This window comes from Oenanthe melanoleuca, chromosome 5, assembly GCF_029582105.1.
Source record: "Oenanthe melanoleuca isolate GR-GAL-2019-014 chromosome 5, OMel1.0, whole genome shotgun sequence".
In the NCBI taxonomy this organism is placed as follows: Eukaryota; Metazoa; Chordata; class Aves; order Passeriformes; family Muscicapidae; genus Oenanthe; species Oenanthe melanoleuca.
In genome coordinates, this window is record NC_079339.1 from 13,354,047 (window position 1) to 13,374,535 (window position 20,489).

The window sequence follows — 20,489 nt, forward strand, 5'->3', positions numbered from 1 at the left end:
AAATTATGCTACAAAGAAAACTGAGTAAATCTGTTTCTTTACAAGCATCCACTGTCTTCTAACACTGCACAATAAGGAAGCAATCAAGATTTATTCCACTGTATAAAATACAGCAGCTTTCTTTTTTTAATTCAAGGAATGGATTCTAATAAAAGGCAACATTTGAAGTGGGCAGTGGCTCCCTCTTGAAAAGAAAAGCAGTGGCTTAATGCTGCAAAATCTCCTCCCTTTCCACAGATAAGCCCTGCCCATTTCTTGCTTAGTTCCAGTTATAGCAACTTACTTGGGCTACTGCTATGACTGGATGGAATTTGCATTAACTGCATTCAGAATCAACTGCACAGGTGCAATTGACTCATCTTGAATTCACAAGATTACAAGTTTTCACTATCAACAGCTGGATAGCTGTGTTTTCACCCTTTTCTTTATTAGCAGACAGAAGAGGTGCAATAGCATGTGCATTCCAAGAAACGTGGTTTCCATTGACCTTGCTGGAAGCAGGAATTCCAGTATTACACAGGGATGCAGAAGGTTCTGGTTTTGATTAGGACAAAGGGGAATCCTCTTATTAAGGTTATCACAGTCCACCAGCAAAACTTCCAACTACATCACAAAAACACCAGTAAGAGGTGAGAGACAGCTGGGTTTTGCATTATCTCACATCTCCATGAGGAAAGGGATGTAACTCCTAGTCAAAACTGTGTTTGAACGTGTATTTATGAGATAAACAAAAACAACAACTGTTTTTAAAAATGGCTGCAATCTGCTGATACCTCAGTGGAGCTAAAAGCTCTGGCTTCCCCCATAAAACATGCCTAGGATCCCAGATGTCTTCTTTGCCAAAGAAATATTCACAAGATTACACTCTCCTTGTCTAGCAGCCTAAAGCAATGAGAGATAGCAAATGTTCTTACAATAAACAGTTCTTGCCATACCAGGGTAACTGGGAGAAAGACATGAGTACAGCCTTTGTTCTTAATCTCTACTGATTAAGTTTATGAAAATCAAACATGGTAAGACTATTTTGAAAGACTTTTGAACAGACTTCCTTCTACACCATATCATATACAAAGAAAAACCAACATTACATGATGAAGCAGATGAAAAAATGCAAGCTCTGTGGCTGATGCCATATTAGCCAGAGTAATGACAGGTCCACTTGCAGGCTTATTTTGGCTACCATTTAATTTTTAACAACAAAGTCCACATTTGCTGCTGCCTATCTTGAAGATGAATTATAGAGGGTCATATTTTCACTGAATTTCTATATCAAATACCAAATCTGTAGTAGAACAAAGATGACAAATTACTCCAAGTGTTTTTCAATCACATGGGGCATTTTCTACAACTAATACCTAGATCAGATCTCTTTTATTGTGCTCTTATAAAAGAAAAAAGGAAGCATTTTTATCACACTAAAATCAAATTATAATAATCCTCTAAATTTTCTTCAAATATGGAAAAGCAAGAAATACCTAATCCTGCATTACATGGATGCCAAAAATGAAATACAACATGGCTCAAAAAACACAGTCCCCAAGCTGAACTCCTGATTTATGCAATGCCAAAACCACAGCTAACCAGGAGCCCATGCTACCCCTGAGGGACCCAGTTTTGGGGACAGCATCTTGGTCATGTCCAACATAAACAATGCCCTGAGCAATCTTAGAAAACTGTGAACAAACACAACACTGATTGTGCATTCCTCCAGAACAGGCTACCATCAATACTTAATCCACATTTCTACAGAAATATTATTCCAAAAGTACAATTCTTTATGGCTAACAGAGAACACAATTCATTCTGAACACTAAGCAATCCCAATGACAATTCTGATCTGTGGAAAATTGGTTTTATCTGCCAAAAAAAAAACCAAAAAAACAAAGACAAAAAGCTGCCTGAAGAGACAGCTTTTCCAGAACTCTGTTCAGAACTTTTATCCCATCTCAATAGCAAATCACAGTAGATTTAATGTCTCTGTCAATATACAAGTTTAGCATAATGTACACTAACCTTCCCACTAGAGTTCACAAAATAATCATGATCACAAATCAGTTATAATACACTGTAGTCCCACTGCCTATTTATTTTACTGGGAAAAGTTTCACTCACCAGAATATGACAACTAGAGTAGAGACACTAATTCAGCCCTGCCTGTAAGGTACATTACTCCTCAAAACTACAAGCAAAATTACAAGCAAAAATGGATGCATGTTAGTATTCTGAAAAAAAATTCTGCACTAGGGATGAGCTCTAAAAGGACTGCAGGAATACTAATTTTACATTCTACAGTTATCAGTAGTTGTAGACAATGTCAGGAATTTATCTTTTTAGGTACTGAAACAGTTGCAAAGTCAGAATGACTTAGTCATTAAAGGAAGTAAGTCCACCCAATTTTACATACATACAGCAGTATCTTAATAAGCTCAGTTGCATATAACAGAAACTAATTATGTTATCTGAAAATTATTAAACACAGACATCAATGAAAAGCTGAATAACTATTTAAAACCATGTAAGAAACAGAAAGAGAGAATTAAAACCAAAATGCAGATAAGCAATGGAGATCCAAAGTCCAGAAACTTGAATCTCTCTTTTCACAATAGAGGACTTGGAACCTACTCATGAGACCTTCACTCTTGTCCAGAAGGTCACTGTGGAAACTTGGGAGTTGGGTTGTGGCTCTGAACATTCTGATCTTAAGGAGCAGGAGTGAAAAGCTGTGACTTTGACTAAGCACCTAACACATGGGTGGGAAGAGAAGCTTTTCACATCAGCTGCCATTTACTGAATTTCTCTTGTCTAATTTCCAGCTTATTCATGCCCTTTATCACAAAAAATGTCCAAGGGGGAAAAAAGAGAAATGTTATTAGACTTCAGCTTCCACTAAAGTCAGACCAAAGGACAACCAAATATGAGGAGTCACTGTGACTGACCTCTCAAGGGCTAACTCTGGTACCCTTGAGCAGACAGCCCCAGTAGTGCCACAGAGATACAAATATACTGAACTTATTTCAAGAAACATATTAAAAAGTGTTTAAACCAACTCTATGCAGAACCACTCTTGTTTCTACTGACAAGTGACTATCACTGCAGTCTTACCAAACTAACCCATACCACTGCCTATGCTGCAGTTTATGGAAATTGTCAGATTCATTCTCTAGATCTGAGTATGTTAAAAATTAACTTACTCCCTTATCCTTCTCCTCATATGCCTTACTGAAAAATGAGTAACAGCACAAAACTCCTGTCCTAACGCCCATTTTCCCCTCCCTCTGTTATTGTTGCAGGGACTTCAAATTTAGACACAATAAACAGAGATTACACTCCAGTATCAAGGTGTGCCAGAAACCTGAGCTCTTCCAGCCACAAAAGTACTGTAACACATTCCCTCTAATTATTATGCAATATTACAGTCTACTACAGCAGGAAGAGTAATTTCATGGTTAGGATCCAGCCCATTCACTAGAAAACTGTTATACAGCACTTTCAGAAGGAAGGATTATTAATTAAGCAAGGCTGTTGAGTCAAAAAGATAAAATAAGAAGCTTGTACAATTTAGCTTTACCACAACACTGGTATTTATAACCTTTTCACACATGCATATTTTGTGTGAATTGTCTTAGAAGCAAAACGTCAGTAAGCACTTCTGTTTATTTACCTTATATAATGACACATGAAAAGACTTGAGATCATTAAAGTTTTAGAAATCTGTATAATTGCCTTTTCTTAACACCATAGATACCTGGCTCCCAATAAATGAGAGAAATATCTGAATACATAACTCACTTAAAAAATCTCCAAGGTTACAACTTCATTTTTCCAGTTAGAAAAACTCTGAAAATATTTAGTATGCTCAGAAATAAAAATATTTGCTTTAAATAAAAGGAAACTTAACCATAAGGTCAGACACATAGTATTTTAAAATAGTATTTATGGTTTTCAGCTTCTTAACTGTCCAATTTCATAATTTTTTTCTGAGAACAAAGAAATGGGGAAAAAAAAAAATCAGTTAACACACTCATCATGCTACAGCTCTATTAAAAGGTAAAACATAAAGCACGATATACCTGCATGACACCTGGTAGAATGGATATCCTGGTAGAGGAAGAGAGTTTGAAAATCCAGACTGGCTCGACATTGCCTTCAGGTATTGTATCCACTTAAATCTCTTCTATATTCCATATGTTAATTCCCTACTAAGAAAATACGTGCGTACGAATCCATCTGTACCTTTGTTCAGAGCTAACTAAAAAGAAGCCCAGCGCATACTCGAAGGTCTGGAGGATTCTGCCTGCATTTCAAACTGCTTCCTCAGTAGTGAAATTCCTCAAAGCCAACACCCTCATGACATCACATACTACAAAACCATAAACACGCAATTGTCTCAGCGAGGCGAGGACAGCCCGTGGGCTGGGGCTCGACAGAGAGCCCTGCGCCGCATTCTTGCTGCGAGCACAGCGCTCTCAGGCACAGACCTGCTGCTGGAGCAGCATCCCTGCTCTGGCAGACGGCCAGCGACCAGCACAACTTATTGCCAATGCCGCAAATCGCTGCGCCCCGAGCCCGGAGCCCGCTGCAGGTGGAACGCGGCCCGGCCCCGGCCAGATGTGCGACCTTCAGCCAGGGGACAAAGCGCATCTGGAATCCTGGCTGACTGCGCGCTGCCGCTGGGGCTCTGTCAGCTGGATCACACTGCACTGCACGCCACGGGAGCGAGAGCAATCATACTGAGCTCCCCTGCTAAAGGAGAATCCTCTGATGCTGCACCCCCAACTATGGGAAAAGCAGGAGATGGAATCTTAAACCGCATCATTTCAGCTGCTGAATGTAGGTATAAAATTATGTGCATGCCTTCCTGCAGTATTTTACTACTGCTTAAATCAAAGAAATATCAAAAGCAGCGTTTCTTTTGATATACATACAATGGTAAGTTACATTAAAGTTATTTGGGCATGCCTTCCTCAAGAGACAAAACGACTTCTGGAAAGTAGGAAGACATGTGAGTAGTCACAGTATTGCCCAGTGGCATGACTAATGTCAAATAGACTTAAATTATTATCTACCTACACTTCTCTTAAGGAAGGTATACAGTGTCCTCACACATGGATTTCCTTAATTTAAGCAAAATTTTAAATAAAAGAGATTTTTAAATTATTCCATCATCTATGCAAGCTGCAATGGAAAACATTAAAACATTGAGTTTAATACCTCTACCCCATGACATATTATTTACTTTCATATTATTTTGTCTCAGTTTAGGAAAAAGAGTTAATCAGTTTAGCTTATAATTGACAAGTTTATAATTGACATTTCCATCATAAGAAAAATAGCACTAAACTTTGTCACTATCCTAGGTACCTTTTAAAGTCTGACTTAAAAGACAGAAGTCGCTGCATAGGGCTACAATTCCTTAAATCCTATAAAAATGCCAGGATAACAGAGAGCACAGTCTGCCAAAAAAAAAAAAAAGTTTTGGATTTGTTTGGTGTTTTTTTTTTTAAATTTGCCCAACTCATATGTCTAGAAAAACAAAGAAGCTTCTGGGTACATCATTTTGCATAAATTTTTATCTCTCTCCTGGCTGTAAAAAGCAAGCTTGAAAAGGCAACTCAAGCACAAATAATGTAGTATCAGCTGAAATTTTACAAACAGACTTGAAAAAGCATCATCTCTCATGTTTAGTATGGAGCACTCACTCCAAAAACTCACAACTCTCAAAAACCACTTGGGGACCACCAAAAAAAAAGTTGTGTGCACGTGAGAGGAAGAGAAAACTCTCCTAAACCTGTCTGAATGCCCTTTGCCTAATAGGGAGGTTAGGATACATACTGGTACCTTTCATCCCCATGGCCACAGCCACAGAGGGATGTGCCAGTGACTCCTCTGCACTGCTGGGGCTGGCCCTGAGGAGTTCCCTTGTGTCTGTCTCCTTACGGTTTCCAGCTTCTTAACTCTCCAATTTCACAATTTTTTATGAAATTCAGGTGTGCATACCCCAAAACACCTGAATTTTAACCTCTGTATTTACTCATCTTCTATTTGGTGTCCTTGATAATGGCAGTATTAGCACATTTGTGCAGTAACTCTCATCTCAGAATAACTCCTCCCAGTCCCAACCAGGATTTAGGATCTTTCCATTGGATTTACCAGCTGAAAAAGAATGTTAGTGTCAAAAGTTGGCAGATTACAGACTTATAAATTTGGAGTCTTAGAGGTTGCCAGTGGCTTGCCATGACATTTTGCAAAAAATCACAGAGTCCCTTAATGCCCAGCTTATCCACATAAGAAGGAAAATACTGCCTGACAGCAAAGGAATGATGTGAGGTTAATTTTTTTTTTGTAATTAAGTATTGAAATCCTCTGATTAAAGACTTATGAAGAAATAAAACAGCTGTAGCATTTGAGGGAGAAGATGTGTGGGAATATTCAGAATAGAGCTTTTTTTTTTTGTCTCCTGCTCCTAGCTCTAACACAACAGAGACATTATTGCTCTGAAATTTCAATTTAAATATAAAAGCCATTTAAATTTTAAAATAAGGTGGAAAGTGCAGTTTTTAAATGGCTGGACAGCATTCCACAGCATTTAAAGATGGGGATAAGTGATATAACATTAGGCAGATAAAAACTGCATTTAGGATGATTTTTACAGAAGCAGAATGCTTCACTGGTAAACATCACAGCACTTCAGTCATTTGGAAACAGAAAGGGAAAGTGTGGCTTAAGACAGAGAAAAGGGAAAGAGAAAATCTGGTTAGGACCAAAGAGAAGCCTCCCCACAACGAAATCCAACATTTAACAAGTGCCCCTTGAATTTAGCTCCACAAGCAGGCTGGATTGCAGAACACAAGTACTTCTGGGATCCAGACCTAACCTGCCAAACACCACCTCCACTGAAAGAGGCAAGTGGGTTTCATTCCAACTGCAGTCACATCTTTGGGAAATTTACTTCCGTGTTTCAGAGCCAAGGAGCTCACTTAAAAATAACCACCTTAGTACTGTTTGCCATAACATGCCATGTAACACTTATTACTCTGCTGGAACAAAATTAAACCAAGAAAATAAGTTTGGGACACAAATAGTGTGTGCTCCAGAATTTAGAGTGACCTCAGTACTGAAGGAAGTGACCTGTTAGAGCATTTATTGCTGCTACTTGAAAAGGTATGAAATACTTAACTGAGATCTAACTGCAGTTCAAAAAGCAAGGACAGGCTGAAAGACTGGAGAACAACAAATTCATGACCATTTTCAGCTATTTCAAACTAGCAGCATCCTTGGCAAACTAATGGAAAATGTGTTTAAAGCCAAATCAGGCTGAAGAAGAAATAGAAACTAACTCATAACTAACAATCAAATTCATCAAGTCTGGAACCGAGAGCATTCTGTAGACAATTATGTGATTGTATAGCAAAATGCATATAAAATGTTCAGTATTCATAAAAAGAGAATGAAGTGTCATGCAAAAGTTAATGCAATATCAATACCATAAGTAATTTACACCCATCTGAAGTGTTATATTTGATATTTTCACTGCCTGCTGTATTAGTGTCTAATAAATTAGTGAATTAGAACAAAAATAAGAAATGCAAAATAAAATTACATGCAGTTTGTAACAGTATTCACACAAAAAAACTACAAAGATATTCAATATAATGAGCAGTATTTAGATGACATAACAGAAAGTATTTCCCTCCTTTCTGTACATAACACAAAAATAAAGAAACATTCAACAATACTAAAGAACAATGGCAAATTTGCAAATGAAGAAGGACATTATCACTGGAAATTCCCAGAGTTAAAGACTAACTGGAAATTTATATAGGAAAAAACAAACAAACAAAATTCCCAAAATCCAAACAAACCAGAAGTGGTGGATGGAAGGAAGGAAAGAGGACTTATAAACAACATCAGTACTTTGGAGAAAAAAGCCATGTGAGAAAGCCAGCTAACCTCACTGCTGATGGATGTCTCTCTTACTCTTCCCAAGACACACTAGTGGGTTCAATGACAATGCATAATCTCTGCTACACTCCTAACCCTGCTGGTCAAACAACTCAAATATTGTTTCCTCTGCTAATAAGTGTTAATAACCACTAGAGTTCAAATCTCACATGTAAATACCAAGGAAAAAGTTGTTCTCTTTTTCTTTCCTTTTTTTTTTTAAATTTCCTCAGTACTTTTTTATGCAACCTACCCAGCCTTTCACACTGGCTAATACAGGCCCAAGTGCAAATTTAAAACTCCTCCAAAAGGAGATTTCACATGGAATGTTTTGGATAGGAGGGGACCCTAAAGATCAGCCCCCCTGCCATGGGCAGGGACACCTTCCACTAGATCAGGTTTCCCACAGCCCCATCCAGCCTTGTCTTGAGCACTTCCAGGGATGAGGCATTCACAGCTTCTTTGGGCAACCAGTGCCAATGCCTCCCTACCCTCACACTGAAGAAAGGAAAAGATGAAGACATCCTTTGCAAGCTAAAATGCCAACTCACTCCTCCCTGCAACCACACAGGCTGACAAGACAGATGGAACTCCATAAAGTAGAAAGAGTAAGAGCCTTGAAGTACAAAGTACCTGAAATTTAAGGGATTTATTTCCATTAAGGGTTTGTCCTTCACAGACTAGAGAAGTAAAAGTAATGGGAAGACATAGCAGTAGGTTATATTTTAGGTAAGGACACATTTCTGCATCCAGAAGCTTTATCTTAAGGTCACAGAACTATTAAAGGTTGGATAAGGCCTCCAAGATCAGTGAGCCCAACCTGTGACTGAACATCACTCTGTCAACTACACCATGACATTCAGTGCCATGTCCAGTTGTTTCTTAAACACCCCTAGGGATGGGGTCTCTACCACTTAATGTCTGTTTCAATGCCTGGCAACCCTTTCAGTGAAAAAATGCTCCCCAGTGTCCCACCTGAACCTTTTCCAGGGCAACTTGAGGCCATTTCCTCTTATTCTGTCACTGGCTTCTTAGGAGAAGGGACCAATCCTCACCTGGCTACAACCTCCTTTCAGGAAGCTGTAGAGACCAAAAATTCCTATATCTGGGGGGGAAAAAAAAAATAAAAATCTAGAATTTTATCTAAATATCTGAGAATTCGTAATGGAGTTACTAGACTTACATGCCCGCGTGCTACCTTAGCCCTTCCAGACACTCTTACCTGGATTAAGAAACATACTTTTAACTTTTTTTTTTTCACCCCAATCTGGAACAAGAAGGAAGGAGTTATTAAAGCCTTATCTAAACAAGATTTACTTTTAGCCCAAACATAAAACTGCTCTTAGCTGCCTTACTAGAAAGGCTGTAAAGATGTTTAGAGTCCAACACCATCCCCCGACTTGCAAGGCCACCTAACCAGCATTAACCAAAAGCCATTCAGCTATGGAGTTATGGGACAACCTGCACAGCCTCCATTGACCTGACACATTCCAGTAATACATCAAGTCCAAAGTCACCCTCCAAGCACTATTCACACCTTGCCATTAATACTCAAAGCACACCATCACAGCCTTTGTGCCCGCCTCCCCCTCTTCCCTTTTACACTCCTCCTGCAAGTTGGCACTCCACATTTATGCATAGCTGAAGGCTCCATTCCTTTTATTCTCCTCTGGGTGCTCAAGAGGCAGCAGCCTTCTTCAGGCTTTGCACATTAATACAGCCATCATCATTGTTTTCAGTTACTTTGCAGCTAACTGCCACTGCCAGATGTTTCAGAAGTCAGACACGAATTCTCAAAATTCTCAATGGCTCTCACACATATTGTGTGATATCAAACATGGGAAAAAATCGTGAGCTAGAACTGAGATGAATAAACTGCAATCTGGACCTAGATGTCAGATAGCCAGTGCATGTTTCTTTACTGTTTAGCAAGTGTTCAGGCAGAAGCTAAACAACTCTTCATTGTGGCCAAAGGTTCCACATTGATTCATGAGTAACTGAACACGGCTGGCACCCTGCCTGGCAGGGAGATAACCCTGTCCTGCTGAACTGGAGCAGTGAACCCTCCTGCCCCACACCCAAACCACAATGAGGTTGCTGTGTAACCAGGTGCTGTGTTCTCAACCAGGCCACTCTGCCCTGCAGCTGTCTGAACTAGCCTGTAACAATGTGCAGAAGGAACAAGAAAAATTTTTGTCAGCAGTAAAACATCAAGATGCCTTCTGGGGCTGGGAAGAATACCTGAGCTGTAAATTAACCTCCTGCAAGTCATGAAACGACACAGACATAAAGCCATTGACCATGACAAGAAGGGTGAAGGACCCTGCTTACAGCCTTGCCCTCCTCTCCCTCTGCAATTCCACCTGAAACAATTAGCTCAAGTAACCTGCAACTGGAAACTCACTTCCAGGATTCCCCTGATCTCTGGTGATAGTCTGAGGCACACAGACATTAGGCATGCTGTGCACATAAAACAGCCTGTACATCCCTGAATTCTAACCTAGGTAAACTTGGTGGGATGATCTCACCTTTAACACGAGAAGGAAACCTCAACCACCACATTCACTCGTTATCATCCCCATGACCTTTACCCAGGAAAAAGAGCAAACAGCACCTGGCCACACAATCATCACACAAGAGGAAATAGTTCTTCCAGGAAAACAGGAGGTTCACTCTACAGACCAAAGATTTTTAAGGCCTGTGCCTTCTGCAGAGACCATTTCAGAGTGACAGTTCTATTTTCTGCTTGCTGCATTTGTAAATACAAGAGTATGAATCTTGTGTGCTGTAGAATCGGTGGGTACTACACATTTCAGCTCAAAGATAATGTGAGAATCAAATTACAGTCTCACTGTATGAAATAATTACACACCCTTAGATCTGAAATGACTTTTATAAAAACCAGAAAAATAGCACTCATGAAGACATTACATTATTCTATATAGAGAAAAAAAAATAAATACACAGAGCCAGAAATGGGATTAAGCTACTTTATCCTACTTAAAAATGAATTATACTGGAGAGAGACAAATACATCCTGTCAAGTGACATGAAAATATCGAACAGAAAACTAACTAAAATGATTGAATTTGGGGGAGGAAAAAAAAATAACACTACAAAAAAAACTACCACTCAAAACCCCACACACCAAAATTCTGAGTCAGCCAAATAAACTTTAACGGAAGTAATTTTTTGCTAAAAACAAATAGAAATTTAGTATTGCATAATTACTAAGTAGGTATGCAAGTACATTGGACTGAAGTGACTTAATTGGAACAGGCACCTCAAACATGTATAGAAGTCAGAACGCTGATAATATAAGCAATTTTTTAAATTACTTTGAATTTAGAAAGCTAGGTTGCTTTCTATCACAATGCAAATATTAACTTGTGTGAGCTACCAGAACGTAGCAAATTTCTCTCTCTACAGAGACAGTTTATTAATACAAACTAAACAGATGCTTATATAATGGCATTCAGCTTGCTGGTCCTTGATGAAGCTCCAGAGTAAATAAAATACTTCTTGTACGATTGCAAATACAGCCAGGGAGTCTATTTTTGAGGTTCAGGATAAATCAAAGCCTTCTGCACAAAAGGGCCATCACACATGTGCTTTTTAATCAAGACATATTTTAGGTTAACAGCCTTGCTAAATTCTTATCTGTTATAAAAACCTATTCAAAATTCAAACTAGCAAATGAACTGTAACTACAATGCCTTGCAAATGGTGCAAATCATCTATCAGGTGACAGAAAAGTGTTACAAGTAGAGGCAAACGTAGCACTGTCACCTCACTTTTAAGTTGGCACTTTGTGTCATTCAATGTGCCTCCAAAGAACAAAAGTAAAAAGAAACTGTTGGGTGCACAAACTCCCGAGGTCAGGGTGATAAATGAAATCACTTCCCAAATAAGCTTTCCTAATTAAGGCTTCTAAACCAGAGCTGGCTTGCATTCAGTTATTACCACTGTTACAAGTAATCTGAAATATTCTTGATAAAATATTTTTAGCATCAACACAACACCAGCATATTAAAACCAGTTGAAGGTCATAAGGAAGAAACAAATAAAAGCTCAGGAAAATATCAAATTCATTCCTAAAACTACACTGAAGCGTTGTGAAAACTCCCTACTTAAATCAGTTCAAGATTTTTTATAGTTACCAACTTCATGTATTTTATATATATATATATATAATTATATATATAATCTGTGCATTAGAAAATGAAACAACATACTCATCCATTCTAGGATTACATCTATAGGATTCTACTTATTCATCCCCACAGGCACACCTGGACTACTAAAAAGGGTGAGTTTTCTTCTGTTAAAAGACAGAAACATTGCATACATTGTTTAAATCAATTTTATGTCTTCCCCACCTCCCTGAAGAAATATTTAATTTGCTTAATTAAACAGATGGCATTTTTTATTATACTTGTATTTGCACTTAAGAAATTTAATTTGCATAGCAAACTTTTTTTTTCTAGGTCAGTTCATGTGCCACTAAAATGACAATTCAGGACTACAAACTAAAATAACTAAAATATTAAATCTATTCTCTGAAATGTAAATATTTCATTCTTAAGCAGTGAACCACTGAAACTCTTCATTCTGTGTTGGTGTGTTGGTGTACAAACTTTAATTATTTTTTGCATTCTCTTCTATATTAATATATATTAAAAAAAATGCTAAAGAATCCTTTACATCCCTTACACAGGAATCTGTTACATGCTTATTATTTCCATATTATACCCAATCTTGAAGTGGAAGAAATTAAACTTAACCATGACAATGCACATCTGACCCACAGTCACACTTAAGAACTGAACAGACAGCACAGAATTCCAAAAGAACAACGATATTTGCAAAAAAAAAAAAAAAAACAAAAAAACCCAAAAACAAAACAAAACAGAAACAAACAAAAAAAAACACCCAAACCTAAAAGCACCAGGAATGACAACACACAAGGTAACAGGAGCCACGTGCTTTCAAGGGCAGAAGATCATCCCTTAAAATGTACACTGACTTACACACACACAAAAATCACTCATTATATTTCAATTCATCTTCTGAAGCCTGTGAAATGATTGATGTTTACAACATCTGACCACCTAACCTCAGGTGTTTTGTCAAAAGAGAAGGGCTTTTTTTTTCCTCCCCCTAAGAACAACAAGGATAAAAAGGGGAAGGATACGGACTCAAACTTGGACAATGACTCAGCATTGTAACAAAAAGCCAAGGTAAGGCATGATTTAATTTGCAACTAAGCTTTGGGTTGCTACAGCAACTTCAATACTTCAGAAGATATTAGAAATACTTCCATTCTTCTTCCCTCATAATAAAATCTGTTTAAATGCTTTAGAAATCATTCAAATACTTATTTTCTTTGATAAGAATTAATCAACAATTTGAAGGCTAAGTCCGTGAAGTCCAAGAAACAACCAGGATTTTTCACAAATCTGGAATGTAACTATTGAAAGGAGGAATATCTGACATTCACTTCCCTAATTATTGAAGATAATAGCACTCAACTTTGAGACAGGTATTCTAACCACAAAGCAAACTTTGCAAAACACGTCATTAAGCAAACAGTGCACGTTTAGAGTTTCAGGATGGAAAACTCAAAAGGGTTTTAGTGAGATATCAGTAAAAAATCCTCATATTACCTCAGGTATTTAGCACACAGAACAAAATACAATTTCAAATAGAACATTACAAGCTTTTTTTTCTTTTTTTTTTTTTTTTTTTTGGCAAGGACTGAGTGCTGGTACATACCTAAGATAGGACCTTCTCATAACACTGCTGCAGACCCGTCAGCTCCAGCCAGCCATTAAGAGTTCTCATAATTAAGCCTGAAGCATTCATAAGCATTCAAAAGTGAAGCACAGTCATTAAAAAGGACCATGTTTGCTCTCTCCCTATTAGCTGGGAAAAAATTCATTAATGCCTTCACTCCTTCTTTCTGCCCAGGGAAAGAAAGCAAGGGGAGGGAAGAAGATAAGAGCAGAACACCGCCTACATTGCCATCATTTCCTCCCAACAGGTCAGCCACACAGAGGAAAAGGACCAAAACTGGTCTCCACACTGGCTTCAGACTGTCTTAAGAGAAACAAACCAGAATTAACTTGATTTATGTAACTGATGTGAGTTACATGTGGCCCTCCCATGACCACATCCACTCAGTGGCATCACTCTCTCATGTGTTTGGAGATAAAGGCAATACATTTAAATCAACATATATCAAGAAACCATAATTATGATATTATATCCCAGGTAATTCCTAAAACCAAAAAACAGATGTTTAGATGATGCATCATTTTAATTAGCTCTCAGCATTTGTCTTTGAAGACACAACTTCCATGGTGGACATCACAACAGCTTTGCAAAGTTAAGTTTACAGACAACCACCTTCTGTGTTTCCTACCATCTAGAGCAAGTTAATCAGCTTGTTCTGTAAAGCCAAATTAAATATCTTCTTTCAGGAAAACCCCTACTCTGATTAATTACTTGAAGCAAAGTATGAACAGGTATCGCATGCATGATTTTAATGGAAATTCTTGTAAAATTGGAGCACTTTACAGATGGGGGGGATTAAACCTGTAAATTTCTTCTCAGATGTATGAATTAAAAATTTCTGCACTTTGGTGAGATATGAAATTTATTAGAAGAGCATTGATATGCTCCATGGCTCCTACTTCAAAGAAACTAAATTATCAGGAATTATTACGTTTTGTTTTAAAACTACGTTCAAAATACAAAATTACTTCTGATCTAAGTGCTTCATTAAGTTTAACTATTGAACAAAATTCCATACAAGCCAATCAGAATACTCACTGTTAGTGTTCTTGGTAACTAAATTTTGTCTGAACAACACACTGTGTTAAAACAATTACCTAACACATTATGCTAATATAAGTAAGTCACATTGTTTCAATTTGATTTGCCTTAAAGCTCTTCTCAATAAATGTAGTCATAAGCGACATGCTTGCCTTATTTTCTCTAAAAAGTTGTTAATTTGATATTAAATTTAGGGCAACCCACAGTCTTTGAGAAACTCAACATGCTGCCTGCCACTTACATCAAAGCATGTGTATTTTATATGAGTTTTGTTTTGCTGCAAATACACAGAGAAGCCTTTGTCAAAATACCATCAGTTACAAATGCATGACTGAAATTCTTCCTGCATTTGGGAGCAGAAGGGGGCTGAGGGGTGTCATTTATCACCAAGCTGCTATGACTTTACTCTTATTGCTGAATGCAACACAAACAATAAAAGGCAAAACTACCATGCTTCTTTTACTAAGGGATATAATTCTAGAATTAAGATAAAATAAAATAAAAATCTGTGAAACAAGCCTTGTTTCCTTTCCTGTTCACCAAATATACGTGTGAGAAATTAAATCTTTACCTAAGCTTATATTTGCCTCATCACCACAGGATAAAAAACTTCAAAAGTTTGGAAATAATTCAATTACTCCTTAGTTACCTTATAAATGAGATATGAAAATACATGCAAAGAAGTGGTTCTAGGAGTAAATGCTATACATGTTCCTCCATTAAAACATACCAAGAGGTGAGATCTAGCAAGTGACAATCTATCCTAACTCAACATTTGGTTTTGATTAATTTACATTTAATTGCAGGTGATCACAAAGTTTTAAAAAGATAACATTGATCTCTGCTCACTGCAGAATATTTTAATCTGGAATCATAATATTAGACAGTCACTTAGACAGTAAGTGCTTTGAAATAGTATTTACATAATGGTACACCAGCACACAGGTCCCAGGCAGCTCTTCCTAGGGGTGCATCAGACCAGAAACAAGCAACATCAGGAAGAAGCCGTTCCCTCTCAGCTGAGCTGACAAACTTTCACTCCTCAGCTATATTCAAATGTAGCAGTAATTACTCACTTAACCTGACACCAGTTCCCACATCGTTCATTCCCACAGACTACGTGGGGCAGAAGGGGATGAATGTCTTCCTGCAGTGCTTCACGTCATTGCTGAAACCCCAGGGTCCTTCCCATCCTTCCAACACTTTTCAGGACCAGCCAAAAATGCCTTTGTGACATTGAGCCACCAATAAAATCAATGCTTACAATCCCTGGCTGAAAAAGATATTTTGCCTGTAGGGATGTTTAAAAAACATTACTTAGCAGTTGAGTTGATTAGGCAGTTCTATCTAATTATTTTGGATATCTAACCAACCGCTTCTCAGATTCCCCATTTTCCTTAACATCATGGTGGTGACTCACTCTTTCTCTCCTCCATTTTCCAAGATTCCTGTTACATCCCCTGTCCCTAACACCTTCTGAATTTAGGAACTGTCTGTAGTATGAAAACCTGTGGTGATATCCAGGCATCTGCAGACATCCTAGAAAATTAGGATATTCTGGCCATTCCTAGTGGAACTATTACTTCTCAACCTGTTTTGAGTTTTATTTTGACTTTGGGGAAAATACTGTTTCATATCTTTACCATCCCCTCAAAAAATCAGAACTGTCTCATTACCAAGAAGCACACAACTTTTAACATGCTAATTTTAAATTCTAAAGGGGAATAGTTGATGAATATACTAAAAAAAAAAAAAAAAAAAAAGAAACCTCATGAAACAAGACCACCTCTTTTCCCACATTTACATTAAAAAAGCTAAAGACTGCAACCTTACTTTAGTACACCTGAACAGTTTTCTCACTTAAAAAACAGGGATGGAAGGGGAGACAGATTAGCCTTCAATGATGAAAAAGGAAATATCAAGTATAAAATGAGCCACAATTTTCGTATTTCCAAAGGATTACTATAATAAGTTAACAGATGGGAACATTAAACTATGGGATCTGTGCTACTGATGGCCTTTGAAGAGAGGAGAACAAGATTGCACATAAGATGCCTGATGATTTGTGGACCTGTCTTCCAGCTCTGGTACATCATCTAAAATGGAATAGACATAGGATGTATCAATATGCTAAATAGCTTTTCTGCACAGAGAAACACTCTGAAGCCCTGTGAAGCTGCCTGAACAGTTTTCATTAAGTCTAAGCTTTTGGCATAGAAAATGTAATTCTGTAACAAGCTCCAATTAAAATCATAATGGCTCTACAAGTATTTTAAAACACCAAAAAAAAAAAAAAAATCCCTTCAATGGATTTCTCTAAATCAAGAGAACATACCCCCTCAAGCATGACATCTTTGGTACTATAAAGAAATTAGAGCTGGAATACCAGAGACTGTGAAACTACTACCCTCTAAGACTAGCCTTCAGATACTTCAAATTCTGATTTATTTCTATCTAACATCCTAAAATGTCAAAAGCATTCCCAGGTTACTTGTGGTTCAAGAAATTAGTTTTGCCATTTAAGACAGAGAAAAACACTGCAATTCTACTACAGAAGCTTCCAAGTGTTTGTTCAGCCTAAAGACACACCATAAACCTCACATCATAAGTAATGTGTTATTACAGAAGTTTTTTCCTTCTGCAGGCTAAAAACAGCATAATAATGACCTAGAGGACTACAGAAGACATTCTCTGGTTTTTAATTCGACATGTCAGAAATACTCTGCAGGCTTCACTAGATTTCTTTTTTAAAAAATTAATTGTCAAAAGCATAGAAATACCAGATCTCCCCAGATTCACTTTTACACCTCATTTCCAAATGCTTGAGCTCGAAATATTTTTTTAGCCAATTTAATTATCTAAAGTATGCTATTAATTCTGTAATCATGCTGAAAAACATTTCAAAGGTGCTCCAACAATCTTATATAGGAATTGTTGAAATGATGAACAAGTACCACACTGCAGGAAGAGCTACTTGTAATAAAATTTCCTCATGATGGCAGCATAAACCATTCTGATGAAGCTGTAAACGACAATGCACATTTCTACTCATACAAAAGTGAGACCTCAGATGCTCTAGAAATGGTGTTCACTATCATTTTTTCTCCTCTTCACACTGCTCTTTTTACACTACTTCACTTCTTCAGATTTAGTCCCAAGAATTCCACAGCAGTATTATTCTACTTCACACATGCAATTAATGAAGATAAGGCACTACCCTACAGTGTATTTTGACAAGTTTTATGAAGTTTCCCCATACATTCCACTGGCTTTTGCATCATTTGTACATTCTACTCTGGAAAGTCTATGACAACTGCACAGTCTACACATCTGTGTGAATCACTAAGTTAATGCTTCAATCAAGATCTATGAAGTTCTTCTGAAGAATGATCTTCCATCAAGTTCTGTTTGATTTTAGTGTTTCTGCACTACAAAGAGGACAATATCATGACCTGCAAGGTCCCATTGCCAGAAGGATTCTGAAAATTTGGCACTTGGTCTTCCTGACCCTCCACAATGTACAAATCACTAAGATTTGCAGGCAGTTGTATATTTTTATAAGGCATGAAATTCATTGAGTTCAAAATCTGCATAGATTTCAGCTTATGAACAAATCACAACAATTAAGTCTGTGTTGATTAAGAATAGGTGTGAGGTTAAGAAGATCATCACCATGCTTGGAAAGACTTTGTTTAAAAGCTATTACTAGTGAAAAATCACTCTCTTTAGTGGCTTTGCTGAGGCTCCTACTTCCAAAATCTCATTGCTTCCCACTTGAAAAGGTCAGCCAATGTCCCCCTCAGATCAGCCACCACAAGTTGTTCCTCAATTGAGGTCTATAAAAATAATCTGACTTTTTCAATCCATACAGTAGAGTATAAAGGAACCCAGATCACTGAGACAGCAGCTGATGAAGAGACAATACAAACAATACAAGTTCTGTTTAGCTGATCCAAGGGATCTCCTGGAAGAGAAAAAACTGACCAGTAAGAATCAGTGATGTCCCCAATCTCCTGTTCACTTACAAGTTTCATATCTGTCTACAGCCTTTAAAAGTGCACTAAGCCCTCACTCCTTTCTCAGAATGCCTACACAGAGTTTAAAGACTAGAAGTGCATCTTGATTTATTTCACCTTCACATTACTGACTACCTCTGCTTAAATATACCTAAAAACTTTACCAATTTGAAGGTTTACACTCTCTCTCTGATTAGGTCTGAATTGCTTAAAGGAAGCAATCTTGAGACTCCATCAAGCCACTCACCCTGCTTCTAGATGTTAACAAACACAGAAAGAATAAACATCTGTAAAGCAAGGAAAAATGCAAAAATTACCAGTCTGATTTAGACAGAACAGTAGCTAGGAGAAACACAAATAAAACATGCTTCTAACCCATGAAATACAGGATAGATATTCTTGTTCTGGACAGAGCAAACATTGCTGTAAAACCCAAAAGCAGCAGCGAAGGCTTTTTGGCTGTATTTAAGCTTTTCCTATCTCTTTTCATGTCTTGGCAGTTTTATCTGCACTATGGTAAGAAGGGTGGTTAATGCTCATTTTCTCAAATCCTACTCAGATTACACTGATTGAAAAGACTGGCCATATCTTAATTTGAGGGTTTACAATAAGAAGATTAAAACAAACCAGCAGCATCTTTGTTTTTAAGCACTACACTCACCGAGCAGCAAACAAGTACCACATCAGAGAAAAAGAAGCTGTCATTACAACCCATCTCCCAAACATTTATGGTTTCTAAGAGAATTATCATCCCTCCAGAAACCTCCCATTTTCTTCTCCATACACCTTTTCAGCTGTTTTGGCCAAGACAGCAGCAGGGCTTTACCACGTTTCCTCTGCTAAACAGGATTTTTCAAATGAGCAGCAAAGCCTGGGAGCAGCTGGAGCTTCAGAGGATTGCCTCATTATCAGTAGCAAGAAGCAGAATAGATGAAGCAGAGCAAAAAGCCAAGCTCTCCATCTGAAGGGACAGTTACTAGGTTTAAAAATCACAGCCTAAAATCAAGACTCTGCTACTGCTATGTACATCTGTGTGCATTATTCTATAAAAACAACATCATAATAGAAGTCCTATATGAACTTTCAGCTTTTTTTCCTTCCTCTAACATTAATTTAATTTGAGAAACGTGATGGCAATTATATGAAAGAGCAACCTAGATGCAATTAGAAACCACCACTTCTACCAGTTTCATCAAGACACTTTGAAAATATAATGAAATATTCATGGCCATATTGTGACATATGAGCCTACAACCAGCTTAAAAGAAATAAAAGGAATTGTACAATAAAAAGAAAAAAAAATAATAAAAGGTGTATTTGGCAAGACAAACTTTCCCTCCCAAATTTGTTTCTAAAAAACTATCAGAAAACACTAATTTTTACACAGATGTAATGTGATAAATACTGCATGAACAATTTTTTTTTTTTCAATTATCAGATGAAAGTTTTCATATGTAGGAGATAATCAGTTGAACACAAATTTAAGGAAGAAAAAGCCTAAAGTTTTAGAAAGCAAGAAAAACAAAACATTCAAAATTAGATCCAAAGCATGACCTAAGAACTGAAAGTAGAGAAATGCAGAGTTAATGCATAATGAATGCCCAACAGTAAACTGATCAGTAAGCAGGAGGCACCCAGTGTAAGCCACCACTGTAACACGGCAGTGAAAAAGACAAAATTCAATGCCAGGATACA

At 37.4% G+C, this 20,489-nt stretch overlaps 1 protein-coding gene across 7 annotated transcripts in view; it reads right to left on the reverse strand.

Annotated features, from left to right (window-relative positions):
* PLEKHA7 (pleckstrin homology domain containing A7) overlaps nt 1-20,489 on the reverse strand; it is a 143,094-nt gene that overhangs the window by 89,934 nt on the left and 32,671 nt on the right. Inside the window, exon 1 of one of the 7 annotated variants that reach the window (XM_056493758.1) lies at nt 4,071-4,408. The exons of 5 other annotated variants lie outside the window; for them this stretch is intronic. In XM_056493758.1, coding sequence (XP_056349733.1) covers nt 4,071-4,141 — 71 coding nt within the window. In that variant the 5' untranslated portion in view covers nt 4,142-4,408. Of the gene's footprint in view, nt 1-4,070; nt 4,409-20,489 lie in introns of those variants that run through there. One more of the 7 variants, XM_056493759.1, reaches the window with a different exon arrangement.